At 45.3% G+C, this 26,258-nt stretch overlaps 2 protein-coding genes across 10 annotated transcripts in view; one reads left to right on the plus strand and one right to left on the minus strand.

Annotated features, from left to right (window-relative positions):
- The window catches only part of dlg1b (discs large MAGUK scaffold protein 1b), a 111,854-nt gene extending 105,175 nt beyond the window's left edge, over positions 1 to 6,679 (plus strand). For 2 of the 4 annotated variants that reach the window (XM_080463837.1, XM_080463838.1), the window contains exons 19-25: positions 1,855 to 1,896; positions 2,761 to 2,811; positions 3,250 to 3,351; positions 3,442 to 3,614; positions 3,772 to 3,881; positions 3,960 to 4,051; positions 4,644 to 6,679. In XM_080463837.1, the coding sequence (XP_080319963.1) occupies positions 1,855 to 1,896; positions 2,761 to 2,811; positions 3,250 to 3,351; positions 3,442 to 3,614; positions 3,772 to 3,881; positions 3,960 to 4,051; positions 4,644 to 4,750 (677 nt within the window). In that variant the 3' untranslated portion in view covers positions 4,751 to 6,679. Of the gene's footprint in view, positions 1 to 28; positions 63 to 1,854; positions 1,897 to 2,760; positions 2,812 to 3,249; positions 3,352 to 3,441; positions 3,615 to 3,771; positions 3,882 to 3,959; positions 4,052 to 4,643 lie in introns of all 4 variants that reach the window. The other 2 variants (XM_080463839.1, XM_080463840.1) reach the window with 2 other exon arrangements.
- rasal2 (RAS protein activator like 2) overlaps positions 6,634 to 26,258 on the minus strand; it is a 74,288-nt gene continuing 54,663 nt past the window's right edge. For 3 of the 6 annotated variants that reach the window (XM_080463754.1, XM_080463752.1, XM_080463756.1), the window contains 14 exons: positions 24,821 to 24,933; positions 17,873 to 18,026; positions 16,964 to 17,062; positions 15,978 to 16,532; positions 15,743 to 15,887; positions 13,662 to 13,806; positions 12,027 to 12,266; positions 11,630 to 11,831; positions 10,725 to 10,903; positions 9,512 to 10,502; positions 9,288 to 9,431; positions 9,020 to 9,222; positions 8,553 to 8,640; positions 6,634 to 7,670 (listed from right to left, as the gene is read on the minus strand). In XM_080463754.1, the coding sequence (XP_080319880.1) occupies positions 7,503 to 7,670; positions 8,553 to 8,640; positions 9,020 to 9,222; positions 9,288 to 9,431; positions 9,512 to 10,502; positions 10,725 to 10,903; positions 11,630 to 11,831; positions 12,027 to 12,266; positions 13,662 to 13,806; positions 15,743 to 15,887; positions 15,978 to 16,532; positions 16,964 to 17,062; positions 17,873 to 18,026; positions 24,821 to 24,933 (3,426 nt within the window). In that variant the 3' untranslated portion in view covers positions 6,634 to 7,502. Of the gene's footprint in view, positions 7,671 to 8,552; positions 8,641 to 9,019; positions 9,223 to 9,287; positions 9,432 to 9,511; positions 10,503 to 10,724; positions 10,925 to 11,629; positions 11,832 to 12,026; positions 12,267 to 13,661; positions 13,807 to 15,742; positions 15,888 to 15,977; positions 16,533 to 16,963; positions 17,063 to 17,872; positions 18,027 to 24,820; positions 24,934 to 26,258 lie in introns of all 6 variants that reach the window. The other 3 variants (XM_080463753.1, XM_080463751.1, XM_080463755.1) reach the window with 1 other exon arrangement.

The following is a 26,258-nucleotide window of genomic DNA, read 5'->3' on the forward strand; positions in this document are numbered from 1 at the left end:
TTTGTTTACTCGGCTCTGCTGACTGCAGGACAACAGCGACGACATGCTGTCCAAAGGCCACAGTAAGTCTGCCCCACCCCCCCGCCCCCCTGCCCCTCCCATCAGCCTCTCTGTCCTCCAGCGGACATGTTCTATTTTCCAGAAGTTCTTCATCACTGTATGAACAATAATCACACAGAAACAAGAACCTGTTGGACGTTGAATAGATAAAGAGCAGTGGAGTGTGAAGGCAGAGAACTTTACTGTGAAAACAAACAAAACCTTCCAGCACTTCCTGCAGAACATCTCGTCAATGAGCACAGATCGATAATTACCAGGCAGAGCAGTTTATGAAAGGAGGACGTGAGCGTTTAGAGTCGCTGTTTTTTCGTCGGTGTCGCTTTAACTCATTTAAAGTGGCGCTCTGGTGAGGACGGGTAACTTGGTTTATTAAGTGCCTCCAGAGCAACAATGATCAAGGTCCAATGGACTTGTCCTTGGATATGTCGACCCGTTTGTTGACATTTAGTTTCCAGCAGTTGATGCTTATATATTTTTTTGTGCTCAGGCCAATACTGAGTTCCTAAATGACTATAATTCTAACGAAAACCAAATAATAGTTGAACGTGGTCAACAACAATCTGCTCCTCTGTCCTGCACACCTGGAGGCTTTAGTCCCTCCTCACATTACCCAAGCTCCCCCTAGTGGGTGAACATAGTACCTGCACATGAGGCCGGCCTCCAGCTGGACACACACACAGAGAGCGTGCATAAACAATAAAATCATATCAAACATTAAAATAAAACGACAGTCAGATTTTCTTGATTTGAAAACGTGTGTCGATTTCCAAGGAGTCTTGTGACGTCTTTTCATAAAAACCCTCAAACGTGAGCTGTTGTAACTGAGCCGGCTGGAGGACTGAAGCAGGTGAAGCTGGCTTTTGGTGGACGCTCTGTCTGTCCTTCCTCCTCCCTCCAGCATCTCTCTCTCCTCCTCTTCCTCCTCCTCATGGCAGACCTTGGTGGATCCTTCAGACCTTTCACAGTCACACTCATCACTTCTCTCATCTCTTCCTCTGTGGGGGTTCTGTTTCTTGTCTTGGTGTCTCCTCGTCTCTGTGACTTTACACAAAGTCTCACAGGGAAAAACACTGAATAACTCGTCTGGATTAACGAGTTAAACACATATTTTTCATTCTGTCGATGTTCAAAGAAATTCAACCCCATCAGTGTTTCCTTCACTAAACCAGTTTACGTCTGAAGAAACAGCTTTTAAAAGAACCGTCTTCATTTCAAACAAACTCCATCTGCATGAAAAGCTCTGATGGCCGGAGGAAGAAAATCCATTTCCCCGATGAGTGATTTGGTTTTTCTCTTCAGTTTCACACACGGTCGCTGTCGCTTCCACGTTTCAGCCCCTTTTTGTTTTCTATGTCGAGGAACGATGCGATAGTTGATCTGTTTTCTCTCTCGAAGCTGTGGCCGGGCTGGTAGAACCACTTCCTGTCATAACTCCACATTGCTGACTCTGCGTTTTCTCTGTTGTCCAGATGATTGTTTTACTGTCTGAAAAGTCTCTTCATTGGCCAGTTGGAAGTTTTGTGTGTCGGTCTACAGAAGTGTCCTGCAGTTTAATCACTTCTGAGTGTTCTCCGGCTGTCAGACGCAGGCGGCGTCTCGTGGAGTCTTTGCTGACTCGGCGATGATCGGCTGAAGTTGGGGGAAAGTTTTGCTGGAAGAGAAAATCCCTCGGCAGATTTAAATGCGGGGGTCATTGTTTCAGGGGGCAGAAGCATTAATGAAAGGCGATGCCCCCGCCCCGACTCCGTCCCCCCCTGACCCCCCCCTGTCCTCTGTCTTCTGTTGTGTTTTCAGAACATGTGACGTCAAACGCCAGCGATAGTGAGAGTAGCTACCGTAAGTGTGACACTCGACGGAAAGCACTAACGACGCTCACTGCTAACGCCCCTCACTGATGTCGTTAATGAGCACACACTCACACACTCACACACTCACACACTCACACACACACACACACACCAGCATGAGCTCACACACACACACTGATTGTGGCGCTGCCTGTCTGTCTGCTTCACGGCTCCTGACTGCTGCATGGACGGTGGGACGTTTCCCACCAGAACCTCCGGGACGTGTCTTTAAACCGCCTCGCTGAAGGTTTAGCTTTTATTTCTCAAAGGTTTGTTTGCTTTAAACTCGGGGTTCATCTTGATGTGATCCTCGGCCTCAGAGCAACACGGCGAGTCCACGCTCACGTCACACATCATAGTCTGAGGACAAATAAAAGGGAAGAAGGGAGTCCGGTGGGGAAAAGAGGAGAAGAGAACTGATCTCTGAGCTGTGAAGGTCAAACTGCTGCAAACGTACTGCATTGATCCTTCGCTCGCCGGCCGCCATCACCCTCCTCCCATAATGCACCCTGTCCTCCTATTCCTGCTGTTGATGATGCAGAACCTCTCGTAACACCTGGAGATGAATTTTAGACCCTGAATTTAAGATAAGGACACTCCTTAAGTCCCGAAGTGGGAGACTCTAACACCTGCCCCCTTCGTCCCTCACTCACCTCCTGGTTCTGACCTCCTGGTTCTGACCTCCTGCTTCTGACCTCCTGGTTCTGACCTCCTGCTTCTGACCTCCTGGTTCTGACCTCCTGCTTCTGACCTCCTGGTTCTGACCTCCTGGTTCTGACCTCCTGGTTCTGACCTCCTGCTTCTGACCTCCTGCTTCTGACCTCCTGGTTCTGACGGTGTGTTTGTGTTCCAGGTGGGCAGGAGGAATACGTTCTGTCGTACGAGCCCGTCGTCCAACAGGAAGGTGAGTCGGAGCGAAGCTTTAAATGAGTGGATGAAAGCAGAGGTGATGGGGCGGTGGGGCGGTCGTCACCCAGTCGGAAGGTTGCAGGCTCGATTCCCAGCTCTGCCTGCCTACATGCCAAAGCGTCCCTGGGCAAGACACTGAACCCCAAACTGCCCGGGTGAATGTAGTGTGAGAGTGAGTGGTTGGTGGTGGTCGGAGGGGCTGATGGTGCAGATTGGCAGCCTCACCTCCGTCAGTCTGCCCCAGGGCAGCTGTGGCTCCATCCGTAGGTTACCACCATGGAGTGACTGAATAATGGGATGTAAAGAGTTAAAAGGGGCTGTATGAAAAACCCATGCATTATTATTATTATTGTTATTGTTGTTGTTGTTGTTGTTGTTATGATGGGGAGGCTGCCTGTGGATGTTCATGATGGCTCTTCTTCCTCTCTGACAGTTAACTACACGCGTCCCGTCATCATCCTCGGCCCCATGAAGGACCGGATCAACGACGACCTGATCTCAGAGTTCCCGGACAAGTTTGGCTCCTGCGTCCCGCGTGAGCTTTTTTCAACAACAAATCCTGTTTGGCTGTGATGAGGAAGTGTCTCGTCTCCTGCAGCTTCCCGCGTCTCGCTTTGTCCCGCAGACACCACCCGGCCCAAGAGAGACTACGAGGTGGACGGCAGAGATTATCACTTCGTGGTTTCCCGAGAGCAGATGGAGAAGGACATCCAGGACCACAAGTTCATCGAGGCGGGGCAGTACAACAACCACCTGTACGGGACGAGCGTGCAGTCGGTCCGGGAGGTGGCCGAGAAGGTGGAGCAGCGCAGATTCAATATCTAAGTTCAGCTTGTTGGGCAGTTGAGAGAGAAAAAAGCTTTAATGGGTTTTTAATGGACTTTACTGTACGTTAGTTTATCTATCAGGACACGCTCCTCACCTCTCGCTCTCTGCCGCCCCCTCCTGGTTTCAGGGGAAGCACTGCATCCTGGACGTGTCGGGCAACGCCATCAAGAGACTCCAGCTGGCGCTGCTCCACCCCATCGCCATCTTCATCAAGCCCAAATCTGTGGAGAACATCATGTGAGTTGTGGCTCGCTCGCGGCAGTCTTTCAGGAAGTGTCTTTTTTTCTTCTTCTGATGTTGGTTTTCCTGCCGCAGGGAGATGAACAAGCGTCTGACGGAGGAGCAGGGCAGGAAAACCTTCGACAGAGCCACCAAGCTGGAGCAGGAGTTCACGGAGCATTTCACAGGTGAGATTAGAGTTAAAGACGCTCCACAAGCAGGAGACTTCCTCACGCACGTCGCTTTTGTCGGTGTTGTTAATCAATACATCCAGTAGAGGGCAGTGCGCCGCAACATTTCTAATCCAAACATCCATGAAAACAAAACTGAATACAAGTATTTTTGTTTTACGATATGTTTTCTATTTTGCTCGTGAAGATAAACTGTTGGAGCAAAAAATCTAAAATCTAGATTTGCTACATGAGCTGTACTGCGTAATGCTGCCCCCCGCAGGTCATCAGTGGAATTACTGTTTGCTTCAGATCCCAAAACCCTGGAAATGTACAAAATGACTCCACACGTGATGAACAGACAGAAAGTCCAGTCGCCTTCCTGTCATGTGACACGTGTGTGTGTGTGTGTGTGTGTGTGTGTGTGTGTGTGTGTGTGTGTGTGTGTGTGTGTGTGTGTGTGTGTGTGTGTGTGTGTGTGTGTGTGTGTGTGTGTGTGTGTGTGTGTGTGTGTGTGTGTGTGTGTGTGTGTGTGTGTGTGTGTGTGTGTGTGTGTGTGTGTGTGTGTGTGTGTGTGTGTGTGTGTGTGTGTGTGTGTGTGTGTGTGTAGCCATCGTGCAGGGCGACACTCTGGAGGAGATCTACGAGCAGGTGAAGCAGATCATCGAGGAGCAGTCGGGTCCGTTCATCTGGGTTCAGTCCAAGGAGAAGTTATGAAGCCCCACACTCCTCTTCGTCCTCCTCCTCTTCCTCCTTCCTTAGGTTGTTTTGTTTCATTTTGAAGGAAGAGCCCCCACCCACCCCCACCCCACCCCCGCGGCTCAGCAGGGGTCTTTGGGGTCTTTTGCCTGTCGAGGACTCGGGCAGAGTAAAGCACACGTTGGAGAGTTGGAGGACTTCTGGTACAGCTCCTTAATGTTTAAGGGAGGAGAACTTCAGAAGACGAGAACAGAGAACGACACCCTGAAACGTACGAAGCAGATTTGAACTTTTTTCTTTTTTTTTTTTCTTTCTTTTTTTTTGGATTGTGGATTCCCTCCTCTTTGTTTTGTCCTGTGAGGTGAGAGGGTGGACGGAGTTTCAGTCTCAGGCAGCGTCCGTCCGTCTTGCCGGAGGGAGCGGAGACACAAAAAGCAAAACTTTGCACGTTTGAGCTTTAAACAGCATGTCAGTTATTCCCTGTTTATTTCCCATCAGCCCCTTCACCTCCGCGTCTGATGTCACAGCTTTTCTCCTCAGTTTCTGCTCATTTCATAAATTCTCTTCTTCTAGGTTTTTTTGTTTGTTTGTTTTTTTTACTTGATTCACATTAAATTTGTTTTGTTTTGCTCCTCACTGCCGCCGGACGTTGACGAGACGCAGCAGTGTTCCCGCTCTGCCGCTAGAGGGCGCCGCGCACCGCTTTTAACATTTTAAATTAGTAGAAAACACTCCGCTCAGTGATAATGTGGTCATGTCAATATGTTTTTAATCCTCCAGTCATTTAAACGCCACAGTCAAAAGTTGTTTTCTTAGGGAGAAAAACTGACCATGCTCTGGAAATATTTACATTTCTCACACAAAGTCACTTTTATATTGAAACCAGCCAGAAAGAAACAAATATATAAACTTTAAGTATATAAACGGAGCGATAAATGTTCAGTGCAATGACCAAAGGAAGAAAGCTGATATCTTTATTTTGAAAAACTGCAAAAAAATTATTAAAACATTATTTTATTACACCGAAAATCAAGAAAAACTGCCTGGAATGACACAAACTCGGTATCTAAAAAATAAATGAGACTTTAGTGTTTCTCTTTAGCAAAATGCAGAAATATCACTGTGATCACAGGAATATATTTTAAGACTATATGCTAAATTGATCTCATGACAAACATTAAATCTTAAATCATCATTAAATGTATTAGAGTATTATATTAAATCAAAGCCAGAGTAAATTTCTCATGTCGAAGGAGAATCAGAAATATATATAATAAATTGTTAAAAGGACTCTTATTTTTGTTACGATAGTATAAAAACAGATTTCAACCAAAATCCTCATTGATCAGAAGAATGGACACAATTATTTTACTATATATAATGTATTTTTATTACAAGTGAATTATCTTTTTTTTTTATTGTAACATAATTGAAGGCTGTTATTTAATTATAAGGTATTTTTCCAACAAGATCAGTTTTTTTTCCTCACTTTAAGAAAACAAACTTTTCCTCCGTCACGTTTGTTTCTGGTGCGTTTGATGTCGAGTCGGCGCCCTCCTGCGCGAGCTTGAACCCCGCCGGTCGTCATGGCGACGTCCGACAGCATCGTCAGTGTCTTACCACGGAAACGATGTCGATCATGTGACGGGCGTGGACGCACCCAGAGACGAGCTGCCAGCTCCGGGCGGCCACGAGTGTCGATTCTTGTACAATGAGATTTTGACAGATATTTAACCCTCTCGGTAAACTGCCTATTTTGTTATAATAAAAGTCTATATTGAACTTTACTTAAGCACTACTACTACGGGAATTATTTTCTTTGCATTGTTAATCATGTATGAATAGAAAAAGTATAAAGATATTTGAATATGAATATATATTTTTTTCTTTTTCTTCAATCACCACCTCCTGTCTTTTAATTTTCTTTTTTAAGCATAATAAAATCTTAACAAGAAAAACTGCCTCGACTTTCATCAGATTCTTGGAGGGGAATTGGGGAGACTGCGAGCGCGCCTCTAAATCCAGAACCTTCATCCGGGTCTGCTGTGGCTTTTACTTGTACAAAGTGTGAATATGTTATTCTAAAGTTTTCTACATGTGCACAAGTCTGACTTGTAAAATACTAATAAATGACTCAGATTGTAAAGAAACCAATCCAACATAATTCATGTCAGTAATTTAAAATATTTTCCAGCTGAATTGATCCTGCAACTCATTACTTCTAATTATTTCCAGGTCACCTGATGCTAAAGTGACATGTAATATTTCTCTCACACATCTGATCTTTACTATTTCCTATAATCAGTTGAATGTTTTCCATGGAAACTACAGCACAGTGGAACTTTCAAGAAGCTTTTATTGGAACTTGTGACAGCAGACGGGTGCGATCCTCCAACAACAGGACGTGGAGGAATAAATTAAAACCTGAGAACAAGTTATCAGGTAAAAAAAAAAAAAAAAACTAAAGTGGAAACAGCAAAACAAAACAAAGAATCCACTCAAAAAAAATTCAAAATTAAAACCAGAAGCTTCAAATAAAAACCATAAAAAATTCTATTAGAAAATTTAAATTTCTGTTTTTGGTTTTATTTTCTCACTGTGCTTCTGTGACGCTGCGCGCACACACACACACACACTCTCTCTCTCACACACACACACACACACTGTACACTGAACAGGTCAAACTTCAGTATTTACACAAGCATTTATAGGATCTCCATATTTAAATCTACTGGTTGAAGCCCCGCCCCCTCGGCCCAGGCAGGACCAATCAGCAGCTGCTGTTCTTGAACTCGCCGTTCTCTGTGATGGACAGCTTGGTGGGGTTGCTAGGCGACAGGCCGTTGCGGAGGCTGGGCGTGCTGTAGTGCTCCTTCACCTGGGCCAGCGCCAGCATCAGCCGCGTGTTGGCCGCGTCCAGAGAGCCGATCCGCTTCTCCTGATTGGACAGACACAGAGAAAAGAGGCGGGGCATGAAGCCAGAGCGATGGTGGCGGGGCAGGGGGGGGGGGGGCTGTCAGGTGAAAACCACTTCCTCAAAGAGAGGAAAAACTTTCGATGGAACATTTCATCAATTCCACAAATGTTGAGACTGTGTGACATTAATCCAATGAAACTCAGTAAGACGCAATAATCCTGAGGTCAGAACAGCGACGGTTCTTTGTCCATGTAAAGTGTGTTATTGGACCTCCTGGGTTTTAGGACGAGTGGTGACGTGGTTTTGACCCGACAGAGGCAGAGTTTAACGGGGAGTTCGAGGGCAGCAGCCAAAAACATAAAACAAATGAGGTCAAAAAGTAAAAACCAATAAAACCAAATGTAAAGTTCCTCTGATGTGGAATCAGAGGAACGTCTGAGTGGACCGGAGCTGAAACCTGCTGTGGACCTGTGAGCACCAAGCTGGGCTGCTGGGAGGGAGTGAGCGGGTGAGGAGGAGGAGGAGGAGGAGGAAGGTGAAGATCTGCAGCCAAACACAAATAAAAAAACGCTCAGAGCACAACGTGCCACCAAACGGTGTCCAGCAGGGGGCGCTGCAGGGTATTTACAGTGAGACAAGCTGCTGCTGCTGCTCTGTGATTGGCTGCTATGTGAAGCGTGTTGATGCTTGTTGTCAAATAAAGTTTGTTTGAAAACCAGCAAGTGAAAGGGGGGAGGGGAGGGGGAGGGGCTACAGTTACTTGCCTGATTGGTCTATTTCACATCCGTTACTGACCTGAAATCAGTGAAGACACGGTGAGAAGCAGCAAACTGAAACGTTAAGGGACTCCGGACTCGTCCTGCCTGAACTGAGCTCTAAAGCGGCCGAGGCGTCGGTCCGTACCTGAGCGTCGATGATCTTCTGCTTGGCTTCGATCACCGCCTGCATCTCCGCGTGGTCGCGCTTCAGCTCCTCCTCCACCGCCATGAGCCTGCGGAGGAGGAGGAGAATCATCAACCTGCTCTGTCCGTGTCGGCAGACACACACACACACACACACACGTTACACAGAAAAATAACATGGAGCTGCATGTGTGTTTCTTTCGTGCATTTCAGTCTCGAGGTGAAACTTCATCTCACATGTCAGCAGCTGATCAATAAACTATTGATCCACATGCGACACAAAACCTCCTAGAAAATAATGACAAAACTCTGAACATTTAGAAAGTTTTTGTTTTAGAAAAGCGTCAAAAGTGGGAAAGAAAAAATATCAGTGTTGCAAATTAAATACAAACGTGACATTAATGTGATGTTCACCAGATACAAAGAGGTATTGATCACTTTCAGCCTGTGAAGTTTGTTGTTGGTCACCTGCAGATGACGCTCTTCATCTGACTGTCCTTCTCCTCCTGCTGCCTCCTCAGACGCTCCTCGCTGTCCTCCAGACGCTTCTTGTGCTCCAGCAGCAGCTTCTGCATCTGCTGCTCCTGCGCCAGCAGCCGCCGCTCGTACTCCTCCAGGCGGCGGCCGGACGTCCACAGTCGCTCCTTCAGCCGAGCGATCTCCGTCTCGTACTGCGAACACGTGAACGTTAGCCTGTCGTCATGGTAGCAGCACGTTACCGCCGAGTGTTGGTTACCTTCTCTGTGTTCCTGCCCTCCTCCCTCCGCTCGCCGCCGCCACCGCCCTCCTCCTCCTTCTCGTCATACTGGCCGTTGTTGAGGACCCACGCCGCCGTCCTCTCTACGGGGGACATGGCCACGGCCTCCACCGGGGACGCCACCTGCACAGACCAGTGACACGTCAGACACACACCTGTTGACTCCTGCACCGTCACGCTGAAGCTGCTGGTTCCTGCCGTACCGGCGGCGGTGGCTTGGCGGCGCTCCTCGGGGGCGGAGCAGCGTTCTCCACGGAGCAGGCAGACTGCTGGCTGGCGGGCGCGGCGGTGGACGCGTCGTGACGCACGGGCTCGGTATTGGCGCTGCTGCTGCTCCGGAGCGAGGCGCTGTGTGGATGAGAGCGCGGCGTCCTGGCCCCGCCCCCTCCACGGCTCTGCTGCTCCACCTTTACGATGTGGGCGGTGCCCGCCGTCGTGCTCTGGCGGGGTATGGCGACGGCCGTAGCGGCCCCGGGCGGTAGTTCTGGCAGAGCGTGGCGACGTGGCGTGGAGCACCCCTCGCTCTGAGTGCTCCGCCTGCTGCCCAGCTCGTCCAGGCTGCTGTTGGAGGCCACGCGACCTTTGACCCCCACCTGGCTGCCAAAGTCATCGGAGTTGCTGTGGCTGTTGTGCGAGCTCTCAGTGCTCAGGTTCTCTGAGCTGGAGTCCTGCCGCAGCAAGTGGGCGGAGCGTGTGGACAGGCTGTGGGCGGGGTTACTCAGGTGGTACACGGGATTCTGGAACGACAGCGGCTGAAGGCTGCGCTGCTGGCTGAGTGACGGGTGCAGCGGCCGCCGCACCTGCGGCGCGCTCTGCGGCGCGCTCTGCGGCTGGATGTCTCGGGGCGGGACTTTGGCCTGGTGCGGCGTTGGCTGGGGCGTCACGGGGTTGGAGTGGGGGTAGGCCGTCGGGGGCGGGCCGTGTCCGATGGAAGCCTGAGAGCCCACCCTGCTGAGGCGGGGCGGAGCCTCGTGGTGCGGCGGCGGCCCCGTGGCGCCGTGAAGGTTCTGAGCGTCCTGCAGGTCCACCAGAGAGATGCTGCGTCCATTGGGCATCAGGTTGTCTCGCTCCTCCTGGTCCGAGAAGCTGCTGCGAGTGTTTGGATGCTGTTGAGCCACCAGGGGGCGCTGCCCTCGACCATAACCCTCCATGAGCTCGCCAACCGGCAACTGCAGGCTGCGGACATCACTGCGACTGTAAGAACACGAGTGTCACCATTCAGAAGAAACAAAGTGTTTACTGCAATAATCCAGAACAAGGAAGTCGTCAGACAACTTGATGGGAAACAAAATAACCCAAAACATCTTTAATCAACAAAAGAAGAAGCGTCAAAGTCACTGGAATAAACTAAATCACCAAAACCAGAGAATCGACCGTCAAGGACAGACGTCGCCGCAGATCATCAACATCTGTTACCTGTCGACAGGATCCTCAAAGATTCGCTGCAAGCCTGACGACATGCTGCCGCTGATGTTGTGGGCGGAGCCATGATCCTGGAAACGCCGCAGCTGCTGCTGGATGGGCGTGGGAGCGGCCAGACTGCGAGAAATATCTCCCAGAATCCTCGGCAGTGGGCCCAGCTTCGCTACGGTGGCCTGCAGGAAGGAATTTTCACCCTGGAGTCGCAGTGTGTGTGTGTGTGTGTGTGTGTGTGTGTGTGTGTGTGTGTGTGTGTGTGTGTGTGTGTGTGTGTGCGTGTGTGTGTGTGTGTGTGTTGAATGAAAGCACCAGGATGCGGTGGTGGTGGTAGGAAAGCAAAACCAACATGGTGGCAAACAACAGAAAGTGAGCGGGGGGGGATGGGGGGATGAAAAGGAAGAGAGGAGGAAAAAACCATGAGGGAAACTTAATGGAAACAAAACCAAAATCAACTAAAAACAACATGCGTCTACTGAACAAGAGCACATCTGACACAGCAAAGCCATGCAGAGGAGCTCCGGGGGAGGAAGGGTGGCGGCACAGCCAGCGGGGGGTGGGGGGAGGAGGGAGGGATCCAGGCAGGCAGGGGTGGAGGGTGAGGGAGGATGGATTTGAGGCCATGCTGTGAGGTTCAGCAACGCCGTATTAATGTGGTTAAATGAACTGATGTGACCTCCTGATGTTCATCCAGTGTCGTCTCACACACACACACACACACAGCAACCATTTACTGATCACTGATCAATAACAACACAAACTCAACCTGAGAGCAAGTCCAGGAATCAGCCACATCTGTCAGTGTTTAGTGTCAGTTTAAAAACACACCTACAGGTATGATGTGATAATCCCATGTAATCTCAGCCTGCACACACACACACACACACACACACACACACAGGTACCTTGTCGAGTTGAGACACCACCTCCCACAGCAGCGAGTGCAGCACCGACAGCTCGCGGCCGAGGTCGATGTATCCCTGGAAGCCCGGCGTGTTGGATAAAGTCTCCTGGTTGGAGATCTCCGACAGGAAGCGCATCATTCCCGCCCACTCGTGCTCCAGGAAGTCGTTCATGAAGGCCATGTACTCCTCCTTGTTCCCAAACCTGAAGACGTCACACGGCACATTCCCAAAGTGAGAGCAGAAAAATGAGGAAAGATCCGACAAATTAATCAGACGTGCTGAATGAAAACTAGTAAAATAACGTAACTCATTCTTATGAACCTCTTCACACGTCAAAATCATCCAAAGTGTCGCTTCATATGATTGGGTAAACTCTCACACTCCAGCAGCGACTCACTTTGTGAAGTTGGCGAGGTTCTGGATGACCTTGGCGATGAGCGTGAGCGTCCGGGACGTCCGGTCGTCGGGGTACTCCTGCGTCAGGCTGAAGAGCGACGGCGACATGATGGCGGGGCAGAGGAAGCGCAGGAAGAGCGAGGCGCTGATCAGACGCTTGCTGATGTCCTGCTGGTGGCCGCGCGCGTCGCACTGCTGCTTCCACGACGCAAACACTTCCTTCAGCTCCCGAGGAAACACGCTGCGGAGACAGGAAGTACCAACGTGTCAGCAGCACCCGGGCTGGGACGCAGGATCGGGTTTCTGCCGCCGCAGACAACAACACTTATCCACTCCCAAAACCTTTTAATATGTCTGGAGGAAAGAAATAATGTCATTTCCATCAACGTAATCCTCATCAGCCACTTCCTGCGTGGTGCAGGACTGAAAAGGTCTGAAAACACTTCCTGGTTTGAGAACAGCATGAACTGATCCGTTTTGTAACCACAGACATCCACAAAACTAAAACAGCAGACGAGATATTGATTAAAACTGGAATACAAAAAATGTAATATCATTCTTTAAAAAAATGGACTCATTGCATTTTGTTTGTTCTGAACATTGTGTTTACACTAGAAGGGGTTAATGTCCTCACTCAAAGAGCAACATTCTTCTTTGCATCGTTCATCTCTCTGATGTGACACTCAGAGAAAAAGTGTTGGAGGAGACTCAACCAGGCTGGGCGGAGGAGAACTGATTGAACAGGAAGTGGGTCAGAATCTGCTCTGCCAGCATATTCTAAATGCTTTGAGAGAAGAATGATCCAAATCAGCCAAACAGCAGAGTGGACTGACCTGAGTGATATTCAATCGATTGTAGCCTTTAAAAGCATCTTTCAATCATGCTGATGATGCATTTAAAATCGCGTCGGATCTCACAGTAATCACTGCGGGCCGACGAGGCGGCGACACCTTTTCATCTGCATGTTAACTGATCAGCTGCCGTGACGCTAATGAGACTCTGCAGGCTGAAGGTCAACAGTGAAACAGCAGCGACAAGCAGCTTCATTATGATCCACGATGCCTCAGCTGACTCACTGCTGCTGTTCCCCTCCTGCAGCAGCAGGGGGCGCCAACCACATCTCTGCTGTGGAGCTCAAACTGTTGATGCAGAGGTTCATTCTTAAAATATCCCTGGTCTTCACCCGAGGAGCTTCTTGTTCTTGATTTGAGAGTGCTGACCTCTACAGGACGTCACTGTGTCGCTCTAGTGTGAAATTATTTCTGAGCAACACATCATCCAACTCACTGAACCATTCATTACAAATTCCACAGGAGTTTGAAGCCAAAACGTTTCATGAGGCGCTGCAGATGTTCACTAATACATTTGGCAAACGACCATTAAGCAAAATAAACAACATAAAGGAGCGTAAAATGAAGGAAAAGTGGCCAAACTGAGTACAATCGCCAAAAACAACTAAAATAGCCCAAAACAACACCTAGTATATAAAACCACTAAAACAACAAAAGAAAAAAAAAAGACTGATGTTTGTAGTATTGGTTTTTTTCTCTCTCTGAGGTGTTTGTGATAATTAAACAATGTAAAACACTTTCAGATATGGTCAGCTCTGGACGTGTGCGAGCAGCTGCAGTCGTACCAGTAGGAGTTGATGATCTTGCAGAAGGCCAGCTCGCAGCACATCTTCAGGTTACTCTGGTGCTCGGACAGGTCACTGCTGGAACATCGGCTTGGGTCCACCTCGCAGTTCTCGTCCGACTCGTACAGAGCTTTGATGAATTCCCCTGGAGGGAGACGCAAGCAGGAACAGAATAAGAGAAGAGACGCAGGAGAAACGATCCAGATGGGGCGGGTCTCTGACGACTTCAGCTCAACCGAAAATGGCACAAAGCAACTCAATCAACCAGGTTCCACAAATGTATTATGGAGCATGTCAGTAGATTTTTAATGATGAGATTATACATTTATAATTCTAATAAAACCATGTCCGTCTGTGAAATCAGGATTAAAGCACTCCAGCTGTACAGTGGCCTGGACTGTGTTTGGTCTGCTTCCTTCCAGGTTCACCACAGCAGATCCAGTAACGCATATTCTTTATGTCATTTGATCTTACAGTAGCCATTTAATGTTATTGACTTTAGTACTTTAGTTTGAACTCATTTCAAAATGAAACAAGGATTTTTAGTGACCATGACCTCCATTTCCGGGACAGAAATTCCTCAGAATAAGGAGAAAAAAATTAGAAGAATACACCTCGCAGTGATAAAACAATGTGAATATACATTAATGAATTAGAATGAAAAGTGGGAAATTAATAATGAGGAATATTTTTGGTGATTTTCAGCATTAAAAGTTGATGAAACGATACTAACTTATTTAACATTACATTATTTTACAGGCAGTATGTTTCCAATTGAATTAGTTTTAAAATCCATAAAAACTGAAAAGCATGTGTTTGCTGAGGAAACAATGAGATGCTCCCAATAATAATAATAATAATCATCATCATCTATATTGTTAATTAAGTGGTTAAAGGTCACAGACGAGCCTTCAGATTTTAAACACACCTCCAGGTTTTGGTTTTGCAGGTGTTGTGTTCACTGTCAGCAGAGAAACTGGGTTTTTACGGCGCCCGTGTCCATGAAGCTTTAACGAGTCCCCGAGTGCGTCTGGAGCTCGAATGGCGTTTAATGACTGTTTAATGGCTGACACACTGTGCTGAATCTTTGATGCCAACCAACTCAAAACTCAGCCACAGAGGAAACCTGCAGGGGACTCATGATTCACTCACACACTGCAGGAGCTGATCATCTATTTCCAGATATGAAGCTATAAATATATCAAAAAGGTTGGGAACATTTGTGTTGTTGAGCTCCTGGAAGGTTTTGCTGTAATGTCAGTAGTGAAAGGATGAAAGACATCACAGAGCTCATCCTCGGCAGGTCTGTAACTTCTTCTGTCACACTCAACTATTTTAAGCTTCTTCTCTCTCTTCCTCCTAAACCTCTGAAATGACCAAGAAAGCTTCAACTCAGTAGAGCCACACAGAGGATGATGATGATGATGATGATGATGATGATGACAACAATGCTGATCATTAAGGACATTGTGGTCTTTATGCTTTTTAAAATATTCCCATTATTAATCATTTGTTCACAGAGCTATTTGAACAATGTTAAAATGGACTTTACATGTTTTTGAAGATACTGCATCAGCGATGACTGTTATATATTATATTATTTTTACACAGTGTTTAGTAGATTTGGAACACTATTGACTTCCTGTGTTTAGTTTGCACGTGCGACCTGCTCGTTTGTGGGGATTTTAATGATACCTTCTCTTTCTCCTTCAGTCCAAACACATGCCAGTAGGTTGATCTGTTACAATGAATCGTTGTGTGGTGTTGTAGTTGGAATAGTATGTGTGTGTATAATGCCTCTAACACACTGTGAGCTGGGATCGGCTCCGTCCCTCCCACAAACCTGAGGTGGTAAAAGTGTGTCAAATCGTCCCTCTGAGACTAAATTTGTACACAGCATGGTGGATTTTCCAAACAGGAGGAAGGAGTCTCTCCTGCAGAGTTACTAAACGGTTTGTATAAAAGGGGGGGAGTGAGAGCTCAAGCCTGAAGGTGACTGCCAGAATCAGATATTTTATAAGTAGAAATATTGAGGATTTTATAAATAAGCACAAAAAGCTGCAAGTGTGTGTGACACTCACCAAGTGCATCGTGCAGGTATTTCTGTCCCACCAGCTTCAGATACTCCTCAATGGCCTTGGTGGCCAACGTGTTCTCCCTGAAGATCAGGACATCGTGGTCAGCACATCGATCCACTTCGGACATGACCAGGTCAGTCAGAAAGTCCTGAACAAGCGAAAGAGAAACGTGTGGTTTAGGGAAATCTGATGTTGGTTTAAAGACTCTGAAGCAGATGATTTAAAGTGAGCTTCTGACCTTGGCCCTGCCGGTGCCCTGCAGGATGTGCACCAGCGCACTGGCCATCTCTTCCTTGTTCTTGACGCTGATGACCGGCTCCAGCACCGAGCACAGCATGGTGTAGTTATTGGTAACAAACTCGGCAAACTCCTTGTAGTGCTCCGTGGGCAGAATGGAGATGGTCTGGAAGCGTGACTTAATGCGGATGGAGGGGCCGCCTCCTTTGCCCTTGCTGATGGTGGGCGTGCTCGCCGGGTACCACTTCTCCACAAACTGCCGGCCCGTCACGCTCGACACCGGGATGTGGACCAGGCCCACGTAGTTGTTTTTGTCCTTCTTCTTCTTCTTATCCACATCGCGGTAGATGTGCACGGTGATGCTGTGCATGCTGGGCAGGCCAGAAAAGTCAAAGTACTCGCCCCAGAACAGGCTGTCATGGCGGGTCTTGCTGGTGGTTCGAGCGTAAAGGACGTCATCCAGACACAGCTCGCAGAAATATTTCTTCTTCGGTGGAAGATCTTTGGCTTCAATGATCCACAGTCGCAGCAGGTTCTCCTCTCGTCGACAATTGTCCTGAAAACATGAACACACACACGTTAAGAACTCAAAAACAAATTTGGTTAGACGAACTGGCTCAGACTGGAAGGATCTCTGCAGCAGAAGGTGATGAATTTTCTGAGATAACTGGGACAGAAACATCAGCTGAGTTTGAGAATGAAAAATTAAACACAGTCTTCTCTTCGAAACAAAAACAGAGTTGCAGTACAGAATTGATGAGTCCCACACAAGCAGCAAACAGTTTTAACAGATCCGTGTGAAGTCTGGCTTGACGTCACACAGCAGAGCGGCTCCACCTGAACATGATTTCATCCGGAATAAAGACAAAATGGCCTGAAAGTCACATGTTTCAAAGGTTTCTCAGCACCAGGCTAATGAAGCATAAAGCAGCTGCGGAAAAACAGAACGAAAACAAACCAGAGAGCACAGATTCTTCATCTTCTCACCTTGTTGGGCTGAATCGTTCTCCTCAGGTTCTCCATCCAGAGGTCTCTCTCTGAGGCCGACGTGCAGCTGAAACACTTGCTGCCGCCCGAGTACGTCACCTGGCAGGTAGGAGGGAGAGAGAAAGGGTGAGGGGGGGTGGCGTGGAGAGGAACTCCGCATCCAAGCCTGCAGTTAACTAATAACAGGGAAAACTATATTTCTTAACATTTCACTGCTTCCTTTTACTATAGCTGATAAAGTTCACACCGGAAAACTGTTTCTTTTTAGTTAAGGCATGTTTTAACCACTTCAGCAGCTCTGTGAAGGTTCTGATCTTTCTGTTGGAGGATGGATAAAGGAAAACACAGAGCTGCTTTCATTTGAGAGGTTTATCGACATGCTCGCTTTCGCAGGCAGTTCATGTGGGATTTTAGGAAACATAATTAAAAGTGCCATTCATGCAAGACAAACACGATAAAATAGGTTGAGAGAAGTGATCTGCTTTAAGCAAGCTAAATTTAAGGGAACAGTTGTTTCATTGATAATTACAATCTTAATATTCTATTGTTGGATATTGTTTATTTTGACGATGTAAAACAAATGAAATCAAACACTCACACAGTAACGAGTAAATCTAAACGTTTGATCTGGTTATCATTAAAATCAGAAAAAGTTAGTGAGAATTAGTCAGAATATAATTCAGAGGACAAATTGTTACAAGTTTACAGACTTCAATAATTTGCTGAATTATTTATGCAGGTGTAATTCTTAAAACAAAAGACTGAGAATATGAAATCACTTGTTTCACAGCAGTAAACAGTAATAAACTCTAATGTATTTTACTATCAACATCTGTATGTTTGTATAGAACATCTGTTTCTGCTTCCTTTCTATTCCAGTAAGAGAGGGTTTGAGTTGCTGTTTGATACCTCGAAGCAGAACTCCTGTCCCAGAATGCTGCTGTGCAGAGGTTTGATAAACACGTCCTCCTCTACGCTCAGGTCCAGAGCCTCCACTGCACTGCAAGGACTCAGCAAAGACTCATGGGAGGTCGACTCCTTTAACTTTGGAAGCCCGCGAGATCTGCACAGGACAGGAAAGAAAAACGAGCCAAACATGAAGACTGAGTGTGAAGGCTGCAGATAGCGCACCTCAGCAGAGCTCCTCTTTGTGTTTTCTGACGGAGCAAAACTTCCTCACCATAGCTGCAAACAGTGAAGCAGGAGAGCAGTAATACCTACGAAAAACAACCACAGAGCCAGGCGAGGGGGGTTCCCCAGAGCATCCCTCCTCCCGCTCCCTGTCCTCCCTCCTCGACCCTCCAGCACACAGCAGGAGCTCCGGCAAAGTAAGCAAACCTTTCGACTGTCGAGGTTTCCCTACAGTCCAGCATTCATTGAACAAAAGTCCTGGGATGCAACTCGTTTGAGGGCCCTGGGAGCATTTCCACAGAAACAACATCTGTCAGGAGAACGGGTGCTAGGCAGCAGTGTATGACGCAGTTAGGAGCAGAGGCAGGTGTTTAACAACTGCCCCATCTAAGGAGGAACGGGTAATGAGTGGAAGACCACAGACACGCTTTTATTAACCAGAGAGTCACTTTATGAAAGATAATTTTCTTTTTCAAAGAAACTCATTTGTTTAAAAACCACTGAATAAAAATCTAATTAATTCATACCAATGTCAAGTACATTAAATTGTTCTTGTTACTGATTCAAAAGTATTTCGTTTTTAATGCTTGCTCATTGTTTACTGTTGCTTTAAAGAATTATTGCAACACTACATGAAAATAAACAGCAACTTGACAAAAATTATTCATTTTCAACAATGTCAGTGATCATTCTACCAAACAAAAAGCCGCAGCTCTTCAAAAGCTCAATCTGACTGAGTGAGTGTGTCAGCACGTACTCCTGATAATCATACTTGGAGGCACAATTTCGGGACAAAAGCAAGTCACTCCATTTTAATATGAAAACGTGATTTCATCAGAGTGAAATCAGGTGCAGGTGAAGCACCAATAAATCAGACACGAGGTCCTCTGGAGGGCTGCCAATGTCTTTACTATCCAAGTGTGTTTCAGTGTGTGTATAATCCTACTGCTGTGTCAGATGAGTTACGTAAAGCAGGATTAGTGGGCTCAGATCAACAATGATGATGTGACATCAGGCTCGTGTCATCGACAGCAGTAAACACATCAACCAGACAGATCTAAGGTTTGATTAAAACCTCTCAGTTATTAGTAACTCATGTATGTATGAAATGTTTTTCCTTCTTCTCAAACTGGAGGCACGAATGAACGAAAATAATTTCACAGATTCTTGCAGTTTATCTCTAAATCCTCAAACAGTTTTGTGCAGGCACGCTTCAGTGAAACTGACGTTTCCAAACATACAGATGGAGTTTAACTCATTACTCTGCCACAATGCACATTGGTTCAAGACAGATTTGAGATATTTTTATTTGCACAAACATGTTGAAGAGTCAAATCAATAGTTGATGCAGGTTAACCAACCTATGGTTTCCCATTCTGCACCAGGTTTATTTGATCACTTTAAACCAAGTAGCTGAAGAGTCTGAGGAGAGGAACAACTTCTAGATATTTAACATGTCCGAGTTTAACAGCTTCATCCAGGTGACTGTAGGCAGGTATGGATGCTTCTTTTGGAAATGGAGGTTAAGGAAGTGAAATTTGTTCAAATCTGCCTCATTATGCACTCTTCCGCAGCTATGATTTACCAACACAGAAAATTCTATGTACTAACGAAAGAAAATATTTATGATGAATATCACATAAGACCGATTTTAGAATACAAACGTGCAACCTGTTACAGCGTAAACACACACGCACCCACAGAGGCAGAGTTTCAGGAAGGGCTGGTCTCCTGCATTAGGATGGAAACTCGATCCACTCTTGTGTCAGAGGAAGGAGGCGGAGGAAGCACTTACAGTACTGAATTCTGACCACACACGCACAGCATCATCCCCCGTCGTAAGGACAGATAGGACTCACTGTGGTAGATTGTACGTTTTTAACACAGCACTCTGATTGATCACAAACACTACCATAACCTTCGCCATCTCCTCTTTCTTTTGCTGCAACTGGAGGCTGATGTCTTCTGAAGAAGTTTGTTCAAATCCTTTAGATTCATCAGCTTTAGGTTTGTCTTGGAAAAATGACTCGTGTGGTTGTCCCAGCAGGTTGGAGGCAATTGAAGCTGAGACTGCTTCATCAGTCCAGACTCCAGCGGCAGTAATGCCTGGGCAGATTTAAACTGTATCACTAGAAGCTAACTCCTCTCTTGATAAACTACTGAAAAAGTTGATGCATGGATGAATAATCCTCAAATGGTCCTTTGTGTATATTTAGAAAGTCCTGAACTTGTTCCTGTCACACCATTGAACTGCATGTGAATTGTGCAGGGTGTTCAGGGATAATTGCAGCAGACTTGGGTGGATTTTTTAAGATGACAAATATGGGTACATGCACAGAGACATGTAGCCAATACAAATCGGCTCCAGGAGACTGTGTGCATTTATGTGTCCGCTTGTCTCCTTTCAATGATTAATTCCGTCTTTGGAACAACAAAGCATCAATAAGCCTCAGTGACAAACTTGAAGTAAACTTTTTCTGAATCTCCTCCAATACAGCAGCTTGTGTGCCCCGACATAAAGTATCCGTCTGTTTCCAGACAAAATTACAGTAAGAGCACATAGATTAAGTCTGCTGTCCAAATCCCAACAGCAAATACTGAACCTGCTGAAAGCTGCAGAAACAAGGAGCCACAACGATCACGTCAACAAACACGCAAATTCATCTGCGAGAACCTCTTCATCACTATCATCCAACAGGAGAAATCTTGAAACAATAACTGGACCTTTGAAAAACGAAGGCCAAATAGTTCTCCCGCACTCGCACAGCATCCTACCTGAATCTCAGGGTTTTTGAGAGCTGAGCGGCTCGAGCTCTGCGGAGGAGAGACGACGAGCCGTCCATCAGGAGTTGGACCTCAGCGCGCACTGAGAGAGTCTGTGTCAGTGTATGTGTGTTTGAGTGTGTAAAGCATTATCCTGCTGTCCAGCTGGCTGACAGTCTGCCGGCTATAAATCTGTACGTACTTACTCTCTCTGTGCATCAGCATCCTCACACACAGAGCAGAGGCCAGATGCTGTGCAGAGGTGCGTGTCAGGACACTCCACCAGAACATGGACATTTGTGCACACAAAACAAAAACTCTCAGCAAGAACGCACACATATTATAATAGAGCAACATTTAACATGAGGGGACAATCTCAGATGCCCTTTATTGATTTTGTTTTGTCAATTTTAGGCTGATTATGCATTATTAGTTCAGTTCAAAATGGGTCTTTCTGAATGTTTAATGTGTTGATGCATCAACCAAAGATCCTATGAAAGTCTCCTGAGCTTCATTGGGAGAAAGCAAGTTGGTCATTTTGCTTTTTAAGATTGACAGGGGAAAACAATACAACAAAACTAATGCCTGGGCCTGGATCTCCACCAGAAACTAGCCTGGCTTCTGGTAGAAAGGATGGAAGTTGTTCATCTTTGATATTCTAAACTAAAAAGAAAAGAAAAGAAAATTTTTTGCTTCAAGTTTTGTTTTTTATATTGAAATGTTGTCTTTTAAATAGCATTAAAATAATGTGATGAAATATTTGTATGTTTTTCTGTTAAATACCAAATTTATATATTTTTTTAATTAGTTCAAGAAATATGAATTAATACATCATATCAATTGATTGGCAGTAAATGGATTGATAGCTTTTTGGGAAATGATGTATTTTTTTCTATACTTTTAAATGTTTAATTTTGGGATAACAGCTAAATAGCTTCCTAATAACTTATTTTTAAATACTTTATCTTTTAAAACCATAAATTACATTTTTGTTTAAGGACGGTCAAAAATTATAACTAAATATATAAACTATTGGATTTTTTGGAAAACAATAACGGGAAACCTTTTCTCCATCAAATAACTCACTGAATAATAAAGAAATTAACAAAATGATAAATGCATTCATGGGTTTCTGCTTTTAAGCTGATCTGCCATCTGCTTTAATGTTCCACCTTTTCCAGGAAAGAATCATCAATCATTCTTTTTAAAACAAGGTTGTCTGCCGACACCACGAACAATGCTGTAAACATGAGCTGAACGAAGCCACAAAACCTCTGCAGAGTGAGGACAGAGTGAAGAAGTAGAGAGGAAACTAGAGAGGAGAGCCGGCCTGCCAGTAAAACCATCTCCAGTCAGTGCTGGGAAGACCGGGTGGATTAATGGAGGAGGAAGGGTAAGAGGAAGAAGAGGAGGAGGAACAAACAAAGTCCTGCTCAATAAAGAAATAAGTTAAATCATTAAATTTCAGATAGGGTTTGTGACTGTTTGCTGATTGGGCTTTGTTACTGGAGGAAACACAGAGCCAGCAGAAACAGAGGGAAGCAGAAGCAGGGCAGGAAATGAATGTTAATATCAGCAAACTGTCTCTGGTGCTTGTAGTCACAACACAAACTGACTCGCAGCCTTCAACGCTGCATGGCATCCTTCACTCGGATGCACCAAGTGTGTGATCAACAGCCGGCTCAAAATGGTGGACTTTAGAGGAGGGGAGATGATGTTACGGTCACCTGCACAGCAAGCGACTCGCAGCCATTGTCTACTGACAGCTGTGTCGTCTGAGAAGCTCCATCAGGGATTCAATCATGACTGGGATACAGTAGAAATCCTATAAAACACAAACCCTCAGGCAACTTCTGACCAATTTTCGAATCTAGTTGACACAGGATGCCATCATTAACCACAAAGGCCACATTTCAACCTAAAGTACTTGCAAGCATTACTTTTGGTACTTCTTTTCAAAGAACTGAACAGGTTCCTGCATCCATTATTGCCTGACTCGAAGTTCTGGGACTATTATGCAAATCAGCCTGGTGAAATAGGAAAAAGCTGTGAAAATATAAATGCATTACACCTCCAATTCAGGGAGAGCACTCTGAAAAAGACCAGTCATACAGCAGCAATGACATAAAAAGCAATGAATAAAGACTGGCTCTCTCAGTAGCTGGACTGTAAACAGAAAGGAAGGTTAAACTGTTGCTGTTTTTGATGACACTTTATTGTTCTTTGGGCTCATGGAGACAACATGGAGAGGAGATGAGTCAGCCAGCAGATTTATGCACAGATTTTTAGGAAAGACCACAAGTAAAACCTGGCAAATATCAAACTCTTCAGTGCCCACGGCTGTTTTACTCTCCACTAAACAGTCACATTAGTGCATGACTCATGTTGATAAATAATCAGACTAATTAAGTTTGGCAACGTTATTGTCACACTAATGGGCTCTGCCCCTAAAAATAGTTCCCTGTACTATTGAATATCTGAAGTTACAGTTTGTTTATACAGTGGACAAGTTGATAAATCCCTGCAAACAATACTACTGCTGCTGCATGTTTCCCTGCATCAAAGCCCATGTTATATTTCAGTGAGTTCTGAGATGATCTGGAGAAAAACAGCCTAAACACAGCGCTATATAATGATGTAATCAGTTAAAGAAAAAACATGAAGTCCGTTTTATTAGTTTTGTTCAATCTTTGCTACTCTTCTCCGAGTGAAAGTAAAAGATTAAGTTGATGTGTGCCGTTTACTTGGAAGTTTTCAGGACAACATGAAGGTTAGACATTGCAGATGCAATCAGATACGTTTCAAAGTGTGGAAATATAAAGATTCAATTATTTTAATATTAGGATTGTTGAGCAGATCTTTAAAAAAAAAAAAGGGTGGCCATCACTATTCTCTATCAGTGTTTATAGATATTCGACGAAAGCACAACTCTTGATAACTGTCTATTATTATCAAGATGTGCAGCTAATTGGTGCATTTAACTAAAAAAAAAAAAAAAAAAAAAAAGACACACTTTTCTAAATGAAAGTCGAACCAGTGTACACCTCACCATACTCTGTGGGATGCACAACAATGGTGATATAACATACGGCGAGCACCGGTCATCCAGTCAGATATGTTCAGCACTGCAGACCCCACCATCAACGTTTGAAACCTTACAAGAGACCAGAGACTGTTTGGAGGGTAGAAAACGGTGCCAAAGCTTAACTTAGACCTTGGTTCCAGCAGTCAAACCTCCAAAACTCCCTATGATGGTTTCTAGTACTTGGGAAAACTTGCAGCACATTTCCAACAAAGCTTATCATCGGGATCAGCAGAGACGCACTTCCTACATTCAGCCTACATGATGGAAAGGATGGCTAAAAATAAGTTCATATTGTACAGTTTACTACATGCTTTATTGGTTCCATTAAAAACAAAAATGGCAACAAAAAGAAGCCAATCAAGCAAACTATGGCAATTTCACATTGTTATATACATATGGTTGTTTTGTCTTTCACATTACTGTAATCATAATTACATTCCGAGATGTCATCATAAATCTTGACTTATTGCTCCGCTACATGGATTCAGTTGGGTTTTTTTAATAGTCACATATCATTTGCATTTGCTGATTAGGGAAGTTGGAACAAGCCACCATAAACAAGAGGAAATTGCAGTAAAGAGTCGTCAAACAGGCCATCTGGCAGCTTATAGTGCCTGCAGTGGACAACCTGTAAATCCTGAACCCATAACTGCAGGCCTGAAAGCAGCCAGCCTCAGGGTGGAGTATAAATTTATCAGGCTGTGAGTATTTTGTTTTATTGAATATTCAATTATGATGAAAATGTCCTGCAGGTGGTGCACTGAGCGGCAGGATACCCTCGTCCTTAATGTACAGATTGATGCACACGGGCTACACCTACTGTACTAGTTCAATAAATGACTTCACAAAGCACAAACCAGCAGAGGGTGAATCATTACCTGTCTGCATCAGCAGGCCGGAGTGAGGGAAGCCTGAAGCTGGTGTTTCTGTCTAGTTTGGTCTGACTCTTCGTCCTCTTGATGGAGCCTTTGAGCCGTTTACTGAAGAACCCCTGAGAGAAGATCAGAGAATGGCACACAGTCAAAAATCAGGATATGCAGACTGGGTGAAGAGCGTTATTGAGAGGGAAAAGGTGGAGGTGGAAGTGCAGGAGACTTCCTTGTGTCCTTGGAAGTCTGATGTCAGCAGTCTGACACCGAGGGGCAAATAACTTCTGCATAGAGACCTCAAACTGACTTTGTGTCTCTCCGCGGTGCACAACTTCTCACTCCACTATATACAACTGTTTCTCACTATAGAGAGGTCCGCAAAGGCCATTTCCTGAACTGGTTTCAAGACAGAAAAGAAAACTACTCTCATGATTATAAAAAACAAGGTTGTTGTGGTTTGGTTGTTACTGAAAAAAACTGGTAAGTGTAGAATCTGGTTGTGGTAGAAAAATACATCAATGCTCAAGCTTTTGGGTGTTTGGATTGATGTGTTTGGATTGAGTTTTATTTTTATTTCCTTTGCCAATCAAATAACAAAATTCGTGTCACAAGAACTTCGGATGTATCGCTGGCGCACTTAAACTGAACTCAAACAGTTATAGTAAAATAGTGGCTGATGCAGATATAAGTTGACCGTGCTTATTAGACCACTGCTCCTTTACATAGCTCACATTTTTGAAAAAAAATGTTTTGAAGAACAAGTATTGTTTTTTGTATCGATACAAATTTCATTTTTTAACTCCACGTGTTTTTAATATATTTATCTTCAATGGCTGACGTTAGCATACCAGTAATGGAATGCGTGCTTGCAAGCGCATGAGCAAACATACACAAACACAATGTAAATAGTACAAAGGCAATGAACTTCTCAGATGTTTCCTCTTTACATGCAGGTTTATATCCAGTCTACAGTGTCCTCAGTTACTTCCTCACACAGATCTCTTGGCTGCTGGTTTCACTCCAGTTGTCATCGTTTTCATGCTCCGGCTCGATTGCTCCTCCCTCAGAGTGTCACCCCTGCTGTCTTACAAAGCATTTGAGATCCAGTAATTTGGTGCTTCTGAACGGCTTGTTGACCACAACACCCGCACCTGTAACTGGCCCATCATCCTCAGCATGGTCACCATAATACCTTACATTGCGCCCACCTAAAGGTTTGACGGGTTCAGTAAGGCAACCACCAATACCAGGTTCTTATTGTTTCTGAGGTCTGTGAGATTGTTATGAGTATAAAAAATCTAAAATGTGGAGCAATACAGACTTCAGTTCAGACCACAGCACCTGCGTCAGGTTGAACACCGACCTGAGTCACCACGTTTCACATAGAGCAGCAGATGATGAGTCAACTCTTTAAACCTCATCAGCTGGTTTTCTCTGACCACACAAA

Source organism: Lipophrys pholis (genome assembly GCF_963383615.2).
Source record: "Lipophrys pholis genome assembly, chromosome: 1".
Lineage (NCBI taxonomy): Eukaryota > Metazoa > Chordata > Actinopteri > Blenniiformes > Blenniidae > Lipophrys > Lipophrys pholis.